Here is a 17803-nt window from a genome sequence, read left to right on the forward strand (position 1 = left end):
GATTGTCTGATGTTTGCAAACAGCATCGTGTTTGATGTTCCTGTGGTGTGGGGTGTGTTAAGAGTGATTTTGTTTGGTCGGAGCCGCTCGGAAGGCCTCAGAAGGAGAGATCGTAAATATTGAACATGTTTAATATTTGCGACTAGAAATCCTGTAGTGTGTGGGATTCCCCGAGAGGAGCCCAGCACCCACAGTGTGTAATGTCACGTGTACCGGAGCAAAAGCCAATCAAGACACGAGCTGACTCAGCTGACTGACGGAAGAGGAAGTAAAAACAAACAAAAACATGGCGCCGGTGAAAACAAAAGTCTCTTGGACCTCCCAAATGGAAGACCAACGGTTGATTTGTGGCAACAGCGTGAATGTTTATATAATTGTTTTTCTTTCTGTGTGTGTTTTCAGAAGTTAAAAGGCCGAAAACAATCATCATTGTTTCTTCCTGTTCGTCCGCCATGTTTGTTTACACCGTTGTTTTACTACGTGAGATTTGGAATATTGAGCATGAAGAACCTGATACTCTGCTGAAGAACCGGTTAGTGTGCGGTGTGCTCCGTAGTGCACACCACACACTATAAGATCAGAAGAGAGAGATCTTGTGCGATCCGTCTTTTGTTATCATCAAGTGTGTGGTCTCTAAATGTGTGAAGGTTTGAAGAATCCTGTAATGTGTGCCAGCCATTACACAAGGGACAATCTCTCTCTTTGTACAGTGAAGCGGGACTCACCATGTGACGTGGAAGGCCTGCCGGCAGCCATGTTTGTTGCAGGTCATACAAGCTCCAGTGGCTGCTTTACTCTCTCTGCCCTGGTCCTCACAGATGTAGCACGTCTATAAAAACACACACAGAAATTAAAGAAACATTTGAATAGAAATAAAAAAACTTTAATCCTCTAAAACTCCTCATGCATTAACTTGAGATGGATTACGTTACCTTGTTGTAGCGCTCATGTGGCACAGACTGCAGGACTATCGGCTCCATAGTGGACACGTTGGCAAATTCTACCTCAGGTATGTAAAGGGCACAAACCACATGAGCCCAGCCTGCAAAGACACACACAAAACAACCATCAACCTCTGCAGCAGAATATTTTAAAGTTAACATGTGTATTTGAAACCACGCGTTAAAGCCTTGAAGAGTAATAAAAGTGTGATTTGTTGTGGCAATGCTTGAAATTTATGGCAGCAGTGACAACGACTGATAACCTGCTCCATATATCGCCTTCAGAGTTTTATCAGCACTGTGAAACACAAAAAAACTGGCTTTTCTGCACATTCTTTAGAGCTGTAACTCATAACAGCAGCTCTGAAAATGTGACCTGAAAATGGACTCTATACCGCAAATGTATCACTGACTTTGTCAAGCTTGTATGTTTGGGTCGGTTAATTTGAAAGAGGCTCCCTTCTCACATCTCCACCATTAATCTGCAAAGTGTCATACCATTATTACAAACTTATATTTCATGTCTTTTTGAGAACAGCTTATGACAAAATCAAGAGTTGGAACATGCCTTAAAGCAGAACATGGGACTCTGCAGGCTTCGGTTGGTCGTCACAGTGAGTCAAAAGCCTCTTTCATACACGCACTAAACTCCTGAAAATAACCCCACGTTATCCGGGTTGACTTCAAGTGTAAACAGATTCATTTTTCCCTGACTTCATCCTGAGTTTTCCTGCCAGCACTTTGTAAAATTTGTGCAGGAAGTCAGGGTGAGCTGATGCATGAATGCAGCAGGTAAAAGTCAGTAGAGAGCAAGTGGTGGACTCAAGAAGTTCACACAGATTCAAATATCTCTGCTTTATACTGCTCGCCTCAGTTGTCAGTTTTATGGTTTCTACGATTTGTTTGTGTTGCAGAAACATAATTATATGTAATCTAGTCTCCCGTATGGAAAGACTTCTCCTTCTCCTCTTCTTCCTCACGCACTATCTAGCTGCCCCCTCTCGCCTAAACCAAGCGGAGTACATCGAGTATTGAGGGCGCTCTGTGCGAAGAAAATCTCCTGCTGTGTGCTGCACGTGTGAACGGCAAGTTCCTGGAAGTATCGGAGCCTGAACGCCCTGCAGTGATCCAGAAAGCGTGAGGGGTTCATGTGTGAAAGGGACTCTGAATGAACCGGAATAAAAGTGGTTAATGTATAAAACTTCTCTGGCACACAAAGCTCAAACCTAAATGTGGTCTTGAATCATCATAAAAATGCCAAAATGCACTTTGGGTTACATTCAGCAATCAGAAATAAAACAATAAAGTCGGTGAAAGCTGAGTTGTAAATATGTTAAATTGCAAACTGGTTGTTAATCTATCCAGCTAACACACAGCTGCCTGTCAGCATGACAAACTGGGGGCGGCGGGATGACAGTGGGGCCTGCTGGAGTGGCAGAAGAATTGACGACGGGCCGAGGAGGAGCAGAAGGAGGTCGACGGGAGGTCAAATGGAGGTGGGAGTCTCCTGCCACACTGGAGGTGTCTGTTTTTCCCCCGTAGCGGAAACAAAAACAGGCTTAAACTTACAGTTGAACCCCTGACCTGCCTTTGACCTGGTGAGCGGGACAGGGGGAGGAGGGCAGAGGGCGGGACGGAGGGGAGGCGGCGGGTGTGAAATGGGGGCATGTTGTTGTTTTGAAGTCCCTCCAGGAATCTGGAAGAGGCCTATAAAACAGGACTATAAAAGTGGCACAGCCTGCCTCCGCTAACTCAGCGCTCAAACTTTTACCCCTTACATGCCAAACAAAGTGTTGCAACATCATTCCTCAGAGACCTGTCGGGACGATGAGTGAGATCTGATTTCAAATGAACAGAAATAACAGAAGGCAGTCTGTCTGTGATGGTGGTTTTATGGCTCTTCTTGTTGACCTGATGACTGATTGGAAATAAACGCAGCATTTTTATGAATGACAAATTTGTATCTTCTCACTTCCTGTTGCTCATTTTTATCAAAATATATAAAACTTTTTGATGTGAGTGCTACTTCTTCAAACTTTATACCTTTGTATTTGATTAATTGTGCTTTAATAGATGCACCAACATTTAAATCGGCATCAAAAATCTAAGCAACACCAAAAGAAGGGGGCCATGCAAGCAGCCTTAGATTTAATTTGTGTCTCTCTTTCTTGCTTTTCTTTCTTTTAAGATGTAAGATTAAAGATCCATGTCAGACTAATACCTTAACTCTGCTTTATTACCGCCCCACCTGAAATAACAGCGACTAGCACACAGATCAACAAGTGAAGAGGAACTGACAGGAGCTGAGAAACGGACGGTCGGGGGGAAAGAGACGGTGAGAGAAAAATGGGAGGAAAAAAAGAGAGGGAGAGAGGGGTCATGGGAAGGGTAAAATAAAAGAGAAAGTAGTAAAACGGTGTGTGTTAGTGTTGTCCTGATGCCTCCCTGCAGGCCTGGACACAATCCCACAGCTGTGCTGCTCTCTGACTCACACACACACACACACACACTCACATACACACAGAATATTTACAGTCTCCACCAAGCTGACCTCCCGATGAACCCAGAGAGGAGACTCCTCACAGGCCATGCACTATACCCATCCTGGCCCGCCCCCTCATAAACATACACACACACACACATACACACACACAGACACACACCCACACACAGAGTCTCGTAAAACACAGACTGGCAAAGTCGGTGAAGAGAGGCAGCACACACAACAAACAGCAACATAACTCTCCCAGCACGCTCACACCCCTTAAACTTGCCGGTGACACGCAATTAATGACAAAACACACAAGAGGCTCACCACAGATGTGTGTGTGTGCATGTGTGAGTCTCTGTGTGTGTGTGTGTGTGTGTGTGTGTGTGTGTGTGTGTGTGTGTGTGTGTGTGTGTGTGTGTGTGTGTGTGTGTGTGTGTGTGTGTGGAGGGGGAATTCTACCTCCGTTGTCCGTCCTCTTGAGAGCTCCATCTTTGTGGGGACACAGCTCACATCTCTGTGGGTGAGGAGGAAACATCAGGTCAGATACGACAGCGTCATCATGAGTAAGAGGTAAACATATCAGTGTGTCAGATAAAGTGACACATGGCCCTGGCCAGGAGAACTCCCTCACTATCTGCTCTCATGTTCGTGTGTATCAGCGAAAACAAGAGTTAGAGCAACTTCTGCTGCTCTGATGTTGCTTATCGACCGCAACCCTTGCAAAGTTGTTCCCCCTTTTAAGTTCTCACAAAAGATAGGTAAGGTTCTTCCACCAGAAATGTCTATGTTAGAAACCTTTGATGTTTTATTAACTTGAAAGTAGAGGTAAGAAGAGGATCAGCGCTCCATTAAGTAATGGCACATTGGTCCTGTTCTGCATTATAAATAAACCTTTCTTGGGCAGACACAAGGATGGAACAGCTTTGCAATCACACATATCCAGATTAGGGATGTGAGGATACACTCAACCCACGATTCAATTCGAATCCCAACTTTTGGTTCACGATACGATTCACTCACGATTCTCTAACGATTTAATAGAAAACTGGATTGAAGTCAAAATTTAAATAACTATTACTTTATTTCAATTCTCAGATATGGACAGTTGGAATATATATTTCTTCTCTTATATTTCTTTGTAAACAAAGTAATCCTTTTTCATTTTTAAGGTGTGTTGTAACTCAAATAAAACCACTGCACACTTTTTTTCAGTACCTTGTAAACAAACTAAAATCAGCGTACAAAAATACCTTGTTGGAAAATTTCAGAACAATTATAGAGAAATGGAAAGTGAACGATTCCCAAATGAAAGTGTTAAATATTAAAACAAATAAGGTAAATCTCTTTAAGTTAGGGATGTCAATTTCAAGTATTCTGCTTGATGGATCTTTGGAAATGTTAACGATTAATTATCGATTAATCATTAAAAAATCGTGAACGTTTTCCATGTCAAAAAAATGACAAATGTGTTTTTTCCCCTAAAATCAAATTTTCCTTCACAACACAATGTATATACTGACGGTATTAAACAGCTACGGATCATATTGAGGTGTTTAAAATGTTAAACACGCTGAATATCAACATGAGGAGCAGGCTTATAAATAATCTCTGTGGACGCATGGTCATAGAGTGAAGACTCAGACTACAACATGTGGATTTACTGCAACAGGACAACTGAACAGGATCAGATTTTAGACTCACAGTGTCCCGTTTTCTCCGTCTTATTGAGAAAAATAAACATTTAGACGCGGTAAGCTGGCATGCACACCCGTCCTGTTGTTTACAGCCATGCTCAGTCTCTGGACATACGTGTGTAGCAATGTGAGATTCAGAAACTGAGAACATCACTGCGACTGTTGCAGAATGCAGTTAGCATTCTCCTTCTTCTGTTACTTAATGCGGTTAGCAAACAGCTTTAAGACGCTGTATAACCACCGTCTGGTGGGAATACCGTATTACAACCAGGCACCAGTAAAAGCGATGAAAATGTTTACTTTTGAAATGAGAAAATATTCAAAGTAACTCTTCGATTTTTACAAAGTGAATGAAAATTTAAATATTTGAAAATCATTGCTCATCCCTATGAGGGGCGTCCCGATCCCGATCTCAACTATCTGATCAGAGCCGATCAGGTTGTTAATGTCAAACAGTTACATTCTAGGAGTTGCATTCACAGCACCATTGCCTCCAGTTTAAGCGTGCAGTATTGCATGCACACCAGTTTCGTAGGTCTCGTACAGCCGAGCATTTAAAACAGGTGATGAGTTTTACATCAATGCTAGCTGGAAGAAATTACATTTTGATATCTTTTTGTCATTTTGTTTACTTTATTTTTTGTTCAGAAAAAAATACAAACACACGCATCGGACGGCCCGCTGCTGAGGGGTTACCAGACTCCACAAACTACAACTATCCATCTCTCTCTCTCTTCATCTCCCTCTATCCCTCTCTCCAACACGGTCTCAGCAGATGTGTGTCTAACATGAGTCTGGTCCTGCTGGAGGTTTCTGCCTGTTAAAGGAAGTTTGTCCTTGCCACTGTAACTTGCTAAATGCTGCAAAGTGCTCTGCTCATGGTGGATTAAGATGAGATCAGACTGAGTCCTGTCTGTAAGATGGGACTGGATCTTATCCTGTCTTGATGTTGGGTCTTTGTTAATAATAGAACACAGAGTACGGTCTAGACCTGCTCTGTTTGGACAGAGTCTGAGGATAACATTTGTTGGGATTTGGCGCTATATAAATAAAGATTGATTGATTGATCGGATGGGGACTCTGTATCTATATTCAATATAAAAAAATCCATGCCCAAACAGCTGATCGGGACCTCCCTATTGAGTATTTTTAGTCAGACATCACTCAATCTAACATTACAGGCACATGTGACCTGTAGGAATAACACTGATTCTTGTAAGCATAGTGACAAAGTATATAAAAAAAACTAAATGAATGAGGAGTGCAACTTCCACAACGTTAGACTCCAAACACTAAAACAACCAGTTTGACGATTAATCACTTCTTAAGAACAGGCAGGGAACAAAAAAGAGGCAATCTTTAATCATATCATATGTCAGCAGTTTTGGCATGCGTCACTTTAAGGCCACCAGGGTAGAGTAGATCACCTGGTCCATAATGAAAAAGTTTCTCTGCTGTGTGATGAGCTCAAGTTACCAACAACAATGAGCAGGGAAAGGAACGAGCTCAGAGGAGAGCGTGGTGAAATTCAGGGCTGGTGAGGTGTTACTACAGACATGTGGTTAGAGCTCGTTATGGAGTCATATTCATATGTAACCTTTGCTTGCTATTTCATTCAGGCTGCTGCTGCCACGCACACGCACACGCACACACACACACACACACACACACACACACAGTGATGAGCGCCTCACTAAAGATAGCACAGCAGACTACCTCAGGGCAGCTGCTGAGGAAAAAAATCGATGCTTGTATCCAGTGACAGTGTCTGTATTAAACTGTGCTTATGATAATGCTGTTATATAAAGTAGCATTATAATATGTTATAGCAACAGTGATATAAACTACCAGACAGCTGGAGTACATCACTTTAATGAGGGTGGAAGTTGATATAAAATGATGCTGCCGTCTCTGCTGTTCAGTTCTGATCAACAGGTGATGTCACTTTAATAAATACTGTGTGTGCGTTACGCTCAAATTTCACTAGATCCGTGTCCGGTCCGTCTCTGATCCGTCACAGCACCGGATCTCATAGCTTTCTATTCTAGTCAATTTGTTAACTTCCACTGGATCCACTCCATTGTGTTCCAGCTTCGTCTCTGATCCGGCAGGTCGCAGCCCTCCGGATCAGATACACAAGAATTCTATTTCTGCTCTGTGCTGCATTCAGAAAGCGCAACCAGCGGTTGTTAACGGACGAGAGAGCACTGAGCCGGACTGCAGCGGATCGGAGACGGACCGGACACGGATCTGGTGGAAGTTCCATGTTAGACTTAAAGTCTGTCTGGACTCAATGATGCAGACTACAGACAAGATGAATGTTTCCATCTCATAAAACTGCTCCAATCCTTCAGGGACGAATCCCTTCACCAGACACAACAAAGGATCCATGAAATATAGACTTCACCATTCATCTGATTCGGATTACTCCATCAGAGTAGTTTGTGGACTCTTCTTAAAAAAAGGGATCACTGCCCGTCTCTCTCCCTTTCTAAAGAGACTCTAATGCTGTCAGTTTTTCCCCTACACTTATTTTGTACCTGTCCATAAATGACAAACCTGCTACTCCTCATCAGATTAATGGGTTGGAGGAAAATCTTGTTATCCTGTTAAATTTCTGCAGGAGAAACTTTGCCCTCTGAGCACACATGACTACTGCAAGAGGGGCAGATCATTTCTAGCACCTGTATCAACAACTACCAGAGTAAATCTCGCCCTGACAAAATCTCGACAGGTCGTCAGAAGTTTTCCGAGGTCACGTGAAGTTGAAACTCTGCATCGATACCGGTGTGCTGCCAAATTTTAGAGACCATGTAAAACAATTGAGCTTTAAACTCAATCAGTTCCGTCTTAAATGACGTGATACGAAGATCTGTGGAGCGGGTCAGTTTGATCCTACACTCTAGGATATTTGGTGTTCCTGCTTGGACATTTAAAGGAGCATTACACTACTGACAAGAGAGCGAACTGTTAAACAATGTAGTATGACAAACAATAACAAGTGACATTTGGCACATGTGGTAAGCCGGCCGTACTCAGACATCATTTATGATAATCTTTCTGGAGCTTTTTAATCAGGATTAAACGCATTTGATGAAATATGGCGGCATGTTGTACAAAATACCGATACAGATTATTATGAGAAAATATTTCAGGCAGCTGCTCTTGAAAAGAAGCCATTGCAAGAACGTCTATGTGCACTTGTGATACAATCGATCTCTTCCAGAACGCAACACTACAGACAAATAAGCAATGGGCTAATCATTTTAGATTCAATATTTTAATTTTTTTTGTCTAATTAAAGCTGGGGTTGGTAATCAGATTTAGATACACTTTTTGTTATACTGGTTAAAATGATCTTTATGTCCTGATGGCAATCAATACATAATGTGTTCCTAAAAAGAGTGAAAAAAGCTACTATCTACAGCCAGAGTAAACCAGGGAAAACACCAACCAATCACCGTTTTTGGGTCCCAAAATTTTAAACCAATCAAATCCCGTCCTGCCGTTCTGCACGCCTCCTGCACGTACAATTCCCCGGCGTGTACTTTGAGTACCCGTCCCCTGCCTCTACTTCCCCTGCCTCTATTTACTGCCCCTCTCGCTCGACCTCGGGCCTGTCCCCTCTGACCCGATGAGGTGCTTTGCTCAGGACTGTAGTCCGGATCAGAGTCTAAAAAGCTCTCACCACGGGGGCTCTGACAAGCAAAATAATTAATGACATTTAGTAAGTCCTACAGAAATGTAGATGTACTGTAGTGTCCGTCCGGACGCTGTAGTGATGACGAGCTGATTCGTGAACACGCTGAGTTTTAATAACCGGTCACTGTCGGCCGTGATCACGCCAACCAACAAAACAACAATCAATGTTTGAATGAATGAAGAACTTCTCCTCTTGTCTCTCCTCTCTCCCGCTCACACACTCTACACCTCTCCTGATGCCTTCACTGACTGTCAACACTGTATGAATTAAGAGCATCTACACTGAACACGTTTAACAAACAGTAGAGCTGTTACAGTTTTATATATGTGTTATAACTTTTCTCCTGATATCGTGTCACCAGTACAACTGGATAATGCTAGAATGACAGTTGTAAGTACTAACAGCAGCCATGTTTGTTTGTGTTTTTAACTTTCACTATGATAATGTTTTGGTGAGGACCGGTTTTCAATCAGTCACCATCATATGGTCATGAGTCAGCGGCGCTCGTGCATGTGAGCAGGGGGGCGTCGTTTTGGAGGAGCTCCGAGGGAGGAGGGGGGGGGTTAGACGGAGTCCTGAGGAATTGCTACATGCAAATTCATGCTAGTTTTCCGAGACTACCAACCCTAGCTTTAAGTATGAAAAAATCGCCTCAAACTTTGCATTATATTTCCAAGCTGCAACCTCCAATCTTAAAATATGAAGCCAATGCGGAAGTGTTAAAACCTGCAGTTCCTCAAGCGTCCACTTGAGGCTGGCCGAAGAAACTCTTGAAACCACATACACACCAATTCAAAGAAGTCTATCTCAGCAGAAGAAGCCTGGTTCAACAACGGTTTTGTCATTTATCTATTGGCACACACTATACAGTATACATTTTTATATAACTCATTTTTTTGGAAGATATTAAACTGAAAGGTTTTCCTAAATAAGGACATGGCTGCTTTGATTGACAGGCAGGAACCCTGTAGCTGTTAGTGAAAAGGCTAAAGGCCCGCCTCTTTACCTCACACTAGATCGACCAGAGTTAGGTTGAGTCAGCATTTCCAATATGGCAACCATCATCGATCCCCTTCTCATGCGTCAAAACTCCTCTTCAGAAACAGATGGGTGACGTCACAGCATCTACGTCCATGCATTTAACAGTCTATGATTATTTCACAATTCAACAACAAATTGATTTTGCAGAATTAGGGCCTGTGTCCACTAACTGCATTCTGTGAGCTGGCAGCTCTCATGTGTATTTGAATATGTTTTAGAAATATTGACTGTTGTGATTTGTCCGTGTTGTGCTGTTTCTGTAGTTGTATGTATGTTTGTAACTCTCTTGAAAAAGAGATTTTAATCTCAATGTGAATACCTGGTTAAATAAAGAAAAAAATGACTTCAATTTCAGAGCGCTGGTCACTGGTGCTCAGTCAGGGAAGTTGCTCCATGGCACTTACGCTTCCCTTAGTAGTGACCATAAGATCTGTTCTAAATTGCTCTGTATACTTATTGTTTGTTAATCTTTTTTCCCCCATAATATTCTTACATATGAAACAAACAAACTTACAAACAATCACAAAACAAAGTGCTTCTCTCGTCCACAGAAAATCAATTTTGTAAACTTAATAAAATAGAGAATATAATTGCCATAAATGCTAATTAAAGAAAATATTCAGATCCACATGCTTGGCGTCAGCATAGTCTGTAGAAATCAGTCATTAACTTGATAGTCTGTTCAATCTAAATCCTTAACATGATTGATGAACGGCCTCCAGGTATCCTCAAACCTCTGCTGTTCAGCCTTTAGTGTGTAAGTAATTCTTTCTAATGGAAGGCTTGATAACATCTGTCTTATTCATTGAGTGGGATTCAGGCTGTGGACACTTTTGCATTACAATGCGATTCACTTTTTTGGCATGAAGTAAACTCAGATCAATAAATGCTTGTTCATTTTTGTTGAAATTGTGTTTCTCAGGGTTTAAGCCAACAGAACAAGTTTTGGATTGAGTTATATTGATTGTGCAATTATCGTCCCTCCTCCTGAAACTCTTTCATTTTTCTGCACCGACAAATTTGATGGAACACTTGATGAAAGTCTTGTCTTAGTATTAGCAGCAGTTGCAGAGCTGGAAAATGTACCCTCAAAATAATGAGTGTGGTTAGTTTCTCCTCCATACAGAGCTCAGCCATTGTTGTTTATATCAGAGGTCCCATGCATTCTTGATTCTAATTGGTTGGTGATGGAGAGGTGGCATTGACGAGTGCACCAGTATTCCAAAAGTTGAAAACAGCTGACGTTTGAGGGCCTTCTGCACCTAAACGAAAAACTGAATTGGTTTTCTGCAGAGCATAGGCACGACAAGCGCAGAAAAACACAGTGAGTGGAGACAGGCACTCAGTCTTTCTCTTACTCAGAAGCACATTGTAACAAATATTAGGAACTACAGGCTGTCTAAATAATGACCCACTTTAACATGCGTGTGTTTCCTGTAACATGACACGTAATATCTAGAAACCAAGGATGACTCATATCAAAAAACAACACAAGACGGTCTGTCCCTTTCACTCCACGTTGTGTTGTTTGCTTGGGTTGTAATGATTTGCACTGAACCAGACTTCAGAGACACATAGTACTCTGAAGTACTGTGCATTGTGTTATTTCCACTGACGTGTTTCGAGCCCTGTGGACAGACACGCAGAAGATACGAGCCCTCACCTGACGCTCTTTCCTGTAAAACTGAGGAACGACAGCTCGGTTTAAAAGAGGGAAGTTCGCCATTTTTACCAAACAGTCTTTCTCCAGGAGTCCACACATTTATGATAAATAATAAATGGATAGTGTGACTTACCACACGGGCCGCTCTCTCCTGGGACTCGCACTTTCTGCAGAACCACGGACCAGTGGGGACCTGCACGATGCCATAGCAGGCTGAGATGACACAGAAGGGGAATGTAAGTAAGGCAACAAAACCACAACTAAGATCACATTTGAAACCACAGAGAATACATCAACATGAATACTGAAACCACACTGAACACATCACAATCTGATAACAAACATTATCTCCATTTCTGACGACTTAATACGCATGCCAGGCGGCAAACTTGTGACTGAACTGGTTTGAATGAAAACATAGAAACTGTTTTGATGTGACAGACTGCTGAACACACTGTTTTTGTTTTTACATCACTGCACCAACAGCTGACATAGTTCCCTCTGATCCAAAACACTGAGGTCCCCAGAGACAACGGCAGAGTCACTGGTAATGCATCGTCAACGTCAACTCACAAACCATCAGTGAGAACAGTTTTCCATGTGTTAGTGTTACAGCACACTTCAAAAAGCACAATCTTTTTAAAGTGAAACCGTTTCAAAAGAGTGTGAGAGAGGATTTAAAAGGCAGGTCTTCAGGTAGAGGGTGTATTTTTTATTTTGCTCAGTGCTGTGTTGATGTGACGTGAACTGGGCCACAAAGCAGGAGAGGACTCGGGTGCTATTTTTACGTTTTCACTTTCTCACATTCTGCAGGATTTTTGTTTCTTATTTAAATTGTGATATTGTTACTCTGTCTCTCTGCATTTGGGTTTCTACATTGAATTCCACAACAGCATAATGAAGGTGTCCCAATGTGTCGTAATCAAAATATGAAGCCCATGCGGAAGTGTTATAAATTGCAGTTCATGGAGCATCCGCTTGAGACTGGCTGCAGAAACACCTGAAACCACATACACACCCATTCAAAGAAGACGATCTTTACAGCAGAAATAAACATGTTTACAGTCTGGTTCAAAAACAGTTTAGATCTGAATTGCTTATTTCTCTATCGGCACACTGAACGGGGTGCATTTTTTTCTAACGCGCTGGTTCAGAAGATATGAAGATTACGAGTTTTGCCCATATAAGGACATGACTGACTTGATTGACAGGTGAGCACCCTGTAGCTGGTAGCAAGGAGGCTAAAGACCCGCCTCTTAACGTCACACTAGCTCGACAGCTGTTAGGTTGGGTTCAGCATTTCCAATATGGCTCCCTTCGACGATCGGCTTCAAAACAGAGTTTCAGAACAGATGGGGGACACGCACCGTCTTGATGGCCCTGACGTTAGCAATGGCTGTGTATCGCTGCTGATACTACCTCTAAAGCAGTGGGGGAAACAACTTCTCCCCACCATGACATGTAAATTGACAGGCGTTACAGTCCTGTATTGCACGGACAATGTAGAGAGGGCGATGTAACAAATGCACGTCAGAAACTCACTCAACTTTTTTTTCATAATGTCAGTTTAGGTCTGTAAAATCTGGCCTCCAACCTAAATGTCACAGAGGCTTGGACCAAGTCGTCCCACCGCTGTGCTGGCATCAGAAATAGTAACAGAGGCGTTACAGGTGAGACAGACGGTCGCTTTAAGACTGAGGCACGCAGGACTGAAAACTGCTGATTCCAACAATCCAAATTCTACATGCCACTTCCTTTAACCAACAGTATAAGGTAGGGATGTCAACAATTAGTCCAGTATCGATTAATTGGTAGTTAAGAACTTACTCGAACCCTTTTTTAATTGACTTTCTATCACATGGGATAAACATCATGTGGTCTCATATTTGGTTCAGCTATCAGGGAGGTGTTTTAAGTTTAAAGCATGTTTGGATGTGAATCAGCTGACTGAAGGTGTTTCGCACAGCAGAGACGCTGAGCTGGGGGCTGCGGCTGAGTGACAGGTCTCCACGAGCGCTTTTTTCTCCATCGCCTTACTGATTATGACTCAGTTGTGCTCCCAGCTGACACCTGACCTGCCTTCACTTTTATGACTGTATGTCCGCAGAGATTATGAGCCTGCTCCACATGCTGATATTCAGAGTGAATATGATCAATACAATCCGTATCTATTCAATACTGTCAGGTATATACATTGTGTCGTGAAGGAAAATTTGATTCAGGGGGAAAAAACACATTTGGCATTGTTTTTGACATGGAAAACGTTCACGTTCTTTTTTATGATTAGTCGATAATTGATCGTTAACACTTCCAAAGGTCGATCACGGAAAATACTTTATAAATTTGCAGCCCTAGTATAAGGTAACATCATATATCTTAGAAAAACAAGGCATGTAGTTATATTATAAATATTAATATTTCAACTTGTAAAGAAACAGAAGTTGGGCTACATTATGAACTTGTAGAAAAGGTCTGTGGTAATAGGAATACTTTGTGCATGTTAGCCGTAAGAAGCACTGTGTTATTAAAGATTATATCAGTCTTATGAGAAGAGTCATCATAGCCATGTGTGGTCTGTAGTTTAGTTCCTCAGCTGTGCCCCTGTTGGATATCTTTACACATTGTCCTAATTCTTACTGATTAAGGAGTCATGTTCAGTTCCTGCGGCTGAAATCATCCCATTTACTGATGTTGCTGTTTCATAATAAAGGCCCCTTACAGCATCACGCACAGAGACTCTTATTGTGAAGAATTTGACACATAATGTGTGAACTAAAACGCTCTGATGAGTTACAATATTTACGGTCGCTCTTTTGACCACGAGTTAAACCCTCAGCCCGCTTCTTGGATTGAAGACGAGCGAGTCATCCGTTAAAACCACGTCTTCAAGCAGGTAGAACTATTTCAATGGCGATATTAGTCGAGTCACCAAAGTCAAACGATTGGTGTTGGGACACTTCAGCACACAGCCGATGTTAAAGCCCCAAAGAGATGTACTGCCTCTTCACGTTGCTGTTTTTAGCTGACATCAAACTTGGAGACAAGAGAACACAAGTTTACCCGGTGACTGAGTCACAGTTCACTGTCACTATAAACATCGGCTGTGACACGAGGAGCAGGCGTCACTCTTTGGTTAGTGAGCATGTACAAGTCTTTGTTGTTGACTGACACACATCACTCTGTTCAGTCCTTTTATTTACTGACACTGTGGCTGTGGAAGTTCAGCAAATTCACCCGGCACCAAACAAAAACACGCATTTGGTGGATGACTAATATCCAACCCTGGTTCAAAGGCGTGGTGACAAGCGAGCTGCGGTACGGTACTGATGTGGACCCAATGTGAAAAGGGGGTAGAGATACAGATGTAGAGGAGGTTGACCTCATTTCACAGAAGATTCCAGAACTTGAAATCAAGTTGCTCCGATGTTAAACCAGTAGATACATAGCTTCTGTGTTAATAGAGTAACTGACAGAACCATCCAGCACTTTGAATGTATGTGTGGAGTTCACGCTGTCGGTTAACAGGACACATCTCTGTTAGCTCCTGAAGAACAGGTTAGCTTCTTTCAGCGCTGCTGGGATATTTCTGTATAAATGTGGCTTCACATTTAAACTCTATAGGCAAAATGACCCTGCATGGAGCAGCATGACCCTAAATAGCCTACCTCTACACATTTTCAGATTATCTCTTATCAGACAAGAGTCCATAATCCAATGGATTATAAAGCTATAATCCCAATCTGAGGGAACAAACATCCAAAGAAGTTCAAATGAATAAACTGTATCAGAAACAGTCTGAGAATGCTTTGTTGTTATTTTAAGCTTCTCTTAGATTCCCATTCAAAGTAGTAGACGTGTATTTTCTTCTGTTATTGTCAACCAATATCAGAGTTCTACTCTTTCCATGAGTGTAGTGTTTCCTGTGTAGGATGTAGCCTCACTGCATGACAGCTCTTAATAATTCACACTGAAAATCGGCAAAATTGAGAATAATAAAAAGCCATAGTTTGGGATAAAAATGTGTTCAAGGACCAAAAATGTCATCACTGACTTTGATTCTCACATGTCACATTAAGGATACTTGTGGCAGCATTTACACTCTCAAAAGAATGGTACACCTACTTTTGTATCTTTATAAAACTTGCTCAATAATATCAGATATCACTATAAAGATAAAATATAAAGTAAAAATGACGACACTGCTCCTCTCAGTCAAACACGATCAGATAAGTTTCAATATTTCACATTTCCTTTGATACAAACATCATTTTTAATATTTTTTGAGTCATTTCTGGGGGTTAAATAATTTTTATCATTATGGTGCATGTCCAAATTATTCAATAATAAATGTATAAAATCAAATTGGCGATATCTTTTCACCATTTAAATAAAAGCATTGGTCTCATAAGTCACAACTGTCGGATGTTCCTGTTTTAAGTCTATCTGAAAAACATCTTTAATTTAAAAGGAGCTGTCCTGACTGTTGTTCAGGAGCACAGCTGGATTAGATTATACATGTAAGGACACAACATTCTCTCTTAGGCAGATTAAAATACTGTAAACACAAATAATAGAGAGAGCACAGTTTGACTACAACTAAGAAACACCAGAGGAGAAAGATGTGTGCTAAAGCTTTGTGATCTTGCACACGTTTTCCTGTAATGGTATAAGCCTAACAAACATTATAGATATATATTAAGTATGAAATGTGCAAATTAATTATACTTTTACCAGCAGAAATTGAGGCAGCACAACTGGAAAGTTATTCAGTGTTATAGGCAAAGGTTTTATGGTTTGATATTTGTCACATCTGATATCTTTAACACGTGATTCCAGGTTTTGTTGTTCAGTAACATTACATATTGAAGTTTAAAGTCTATTAAACAGGATTTAAATGTGTTTTTAATCAGATACATGTGATACTAAGTCAATCCCGTTCTGTATCTTTTTTGCTGAGTCATGACTCTTCACAGGCAAGGTATTAAAAGTGTGAAGCAATCCATAACGTGATATGATAAATAGTAACACTATAAGATTATTCAGACATGTGTATAATAATAAAACATTCAGTCCAGTTCCCGCTTATTCTGTTACTGTGACTTTAAAGCAGAAAAGATGAGCATGAGAGTCAAATATAAAACATCTCACAAGGATGTGAATGTTTCCAGGTACCGACCAGTTCACCTGTGAGGAGGTGATCACAGACTAAAGTTTAAACACTGATGTAAACAAAGCCATGTTTTCTTTGCCATACATGCGCATGTGCTCAGACATGCTGATTTAGCACATAGTTGAGAGGCTCTGGCTGAGTTGGACGCATGGCCAGCTGTTACATTTGTAAACAGTGGACGTCATCATCTGAGTCATTTTAAGGGTGAACTCTGTCTTTGCAGCAGCAGCAGCAGCAGAGCCCTGTCACCTGCAGCTGTGCAGCACTCACTGCTGTGGTGCATGAACCAGATTGTGAATGCACCACATCTGCACATTCAGGACAGTTTATAATTCAGTTTGAACTATGGTTGAAGGGTCAGCGGCCTTGTAGGAGCCCTGATGAGTGTGGACTCGCTACCTTTAGGATGACAGGGACAGACATGGCACAACTCCTATCAGGCCTATACAGCTGCCAACTTTGATCCAACGTAGATTAAACCGGTTAGGTTAGGAGGACTGCCCTGCTGCATGGATCCTGACCTCAGCCTGGCCTTGTTGAGGGCAGCCTGAGGAGGAGGAGGAGGCTGCACACGCTCCATAACCTTGTAACAAGACAACGCTAACTAGCCCGCATGCTAGCAGCTACCTCCTAGCTTGGAGAGCCGCCGAGCTTACCTTGATGCACGGCGACGTTGCAGCCGTGGCCGTCGCAGTAAACCAGCGGGTTCTCTGCCCAGCCTCTCTCATCGGAGCACACACAGCAGCCCCCGATCATCTCCTTCATATTACTCGTCAAGAACTCGTCGTCCGCCGCTAGACAACGCTCGCCGGAGACCATCTACGAAGAAAGCGGACATGCGGAGGAAAATCACACAAAAATAACCCGAAACCTTCTCAACAGACTCCCCGCGTTCCCTCACGACGCCGCTTTAGCTCCCCCTCGGTCTAAATGTCATGTTTTGAAGGTGTTACCGTCCCCTTTTGACACCGTATTTTTATCACCAAAACATCTACTTCACGGCGCGGTGCTGAGCAGAAGAGGGGGGACGTCGCAGAGAACAGGAAATGCGTAATGACGTAAGGCGCGTATCTGTGCGTAGCCTACGATAGGAAGTGAAA

The 17803-nt window shown here is 42.1% G+C and overlaps 1 protein-coding gene across 1 annotated transcript in view; it reads right to left on the bottom strand.

The window, feature by feature from the left end:
• mllt10 (MLLT10 histone lysine methyltransferase DOT1L cofactor) overlaps positions 1 to 17781 on the bottom strand; it is a 57183-nt gene extending 39402 nt beyond the window's left edge. The window contains exons 1-5 of the mRNA XM_034706120.1: positions 17360 to 17781; positions 11667 to 11746; positions 3892 to 3946; positions 933 to 1042; positions 726 to 829 (exon numbers count right to left, since the gene is read on the bottom strand). Of these exons, the coding sequence (XP_034562011.1) occupies positions 726 to 829; positions 933 to 1042; positions 3892 to 3946; positions 11667 to 11746; positions 17360 to 17522 (512 nt within the window). The 5' untranslated portion in view covers positions 17523 to 17781. The remainder of the gene's footprint in view (positions 1 to 725; positions 830 to 932; positions 1043 to 3891; positions 3947 to 11666; positions 11747 to 17359) is intronic.
• Between the last annotated feature and the right edge of the window lie 22 nt (positions 17782 to 17803).

Source organism: Notolabrus celidotus, chromosome 17 (assembly GCF_009762535.1).
Source record: "Notolabrus celidotus isolate fNotCel1 chromosome 17, fNotCel1.pri, whole genome shotgun sequence".
Taxonomy (NCBI): domain Eukaryota; kingdom Metazoa; phylum Chordata; class Actinopteri; order Labriformes; family Labridae; genus Notolabrus; species Notolabrus celidotus.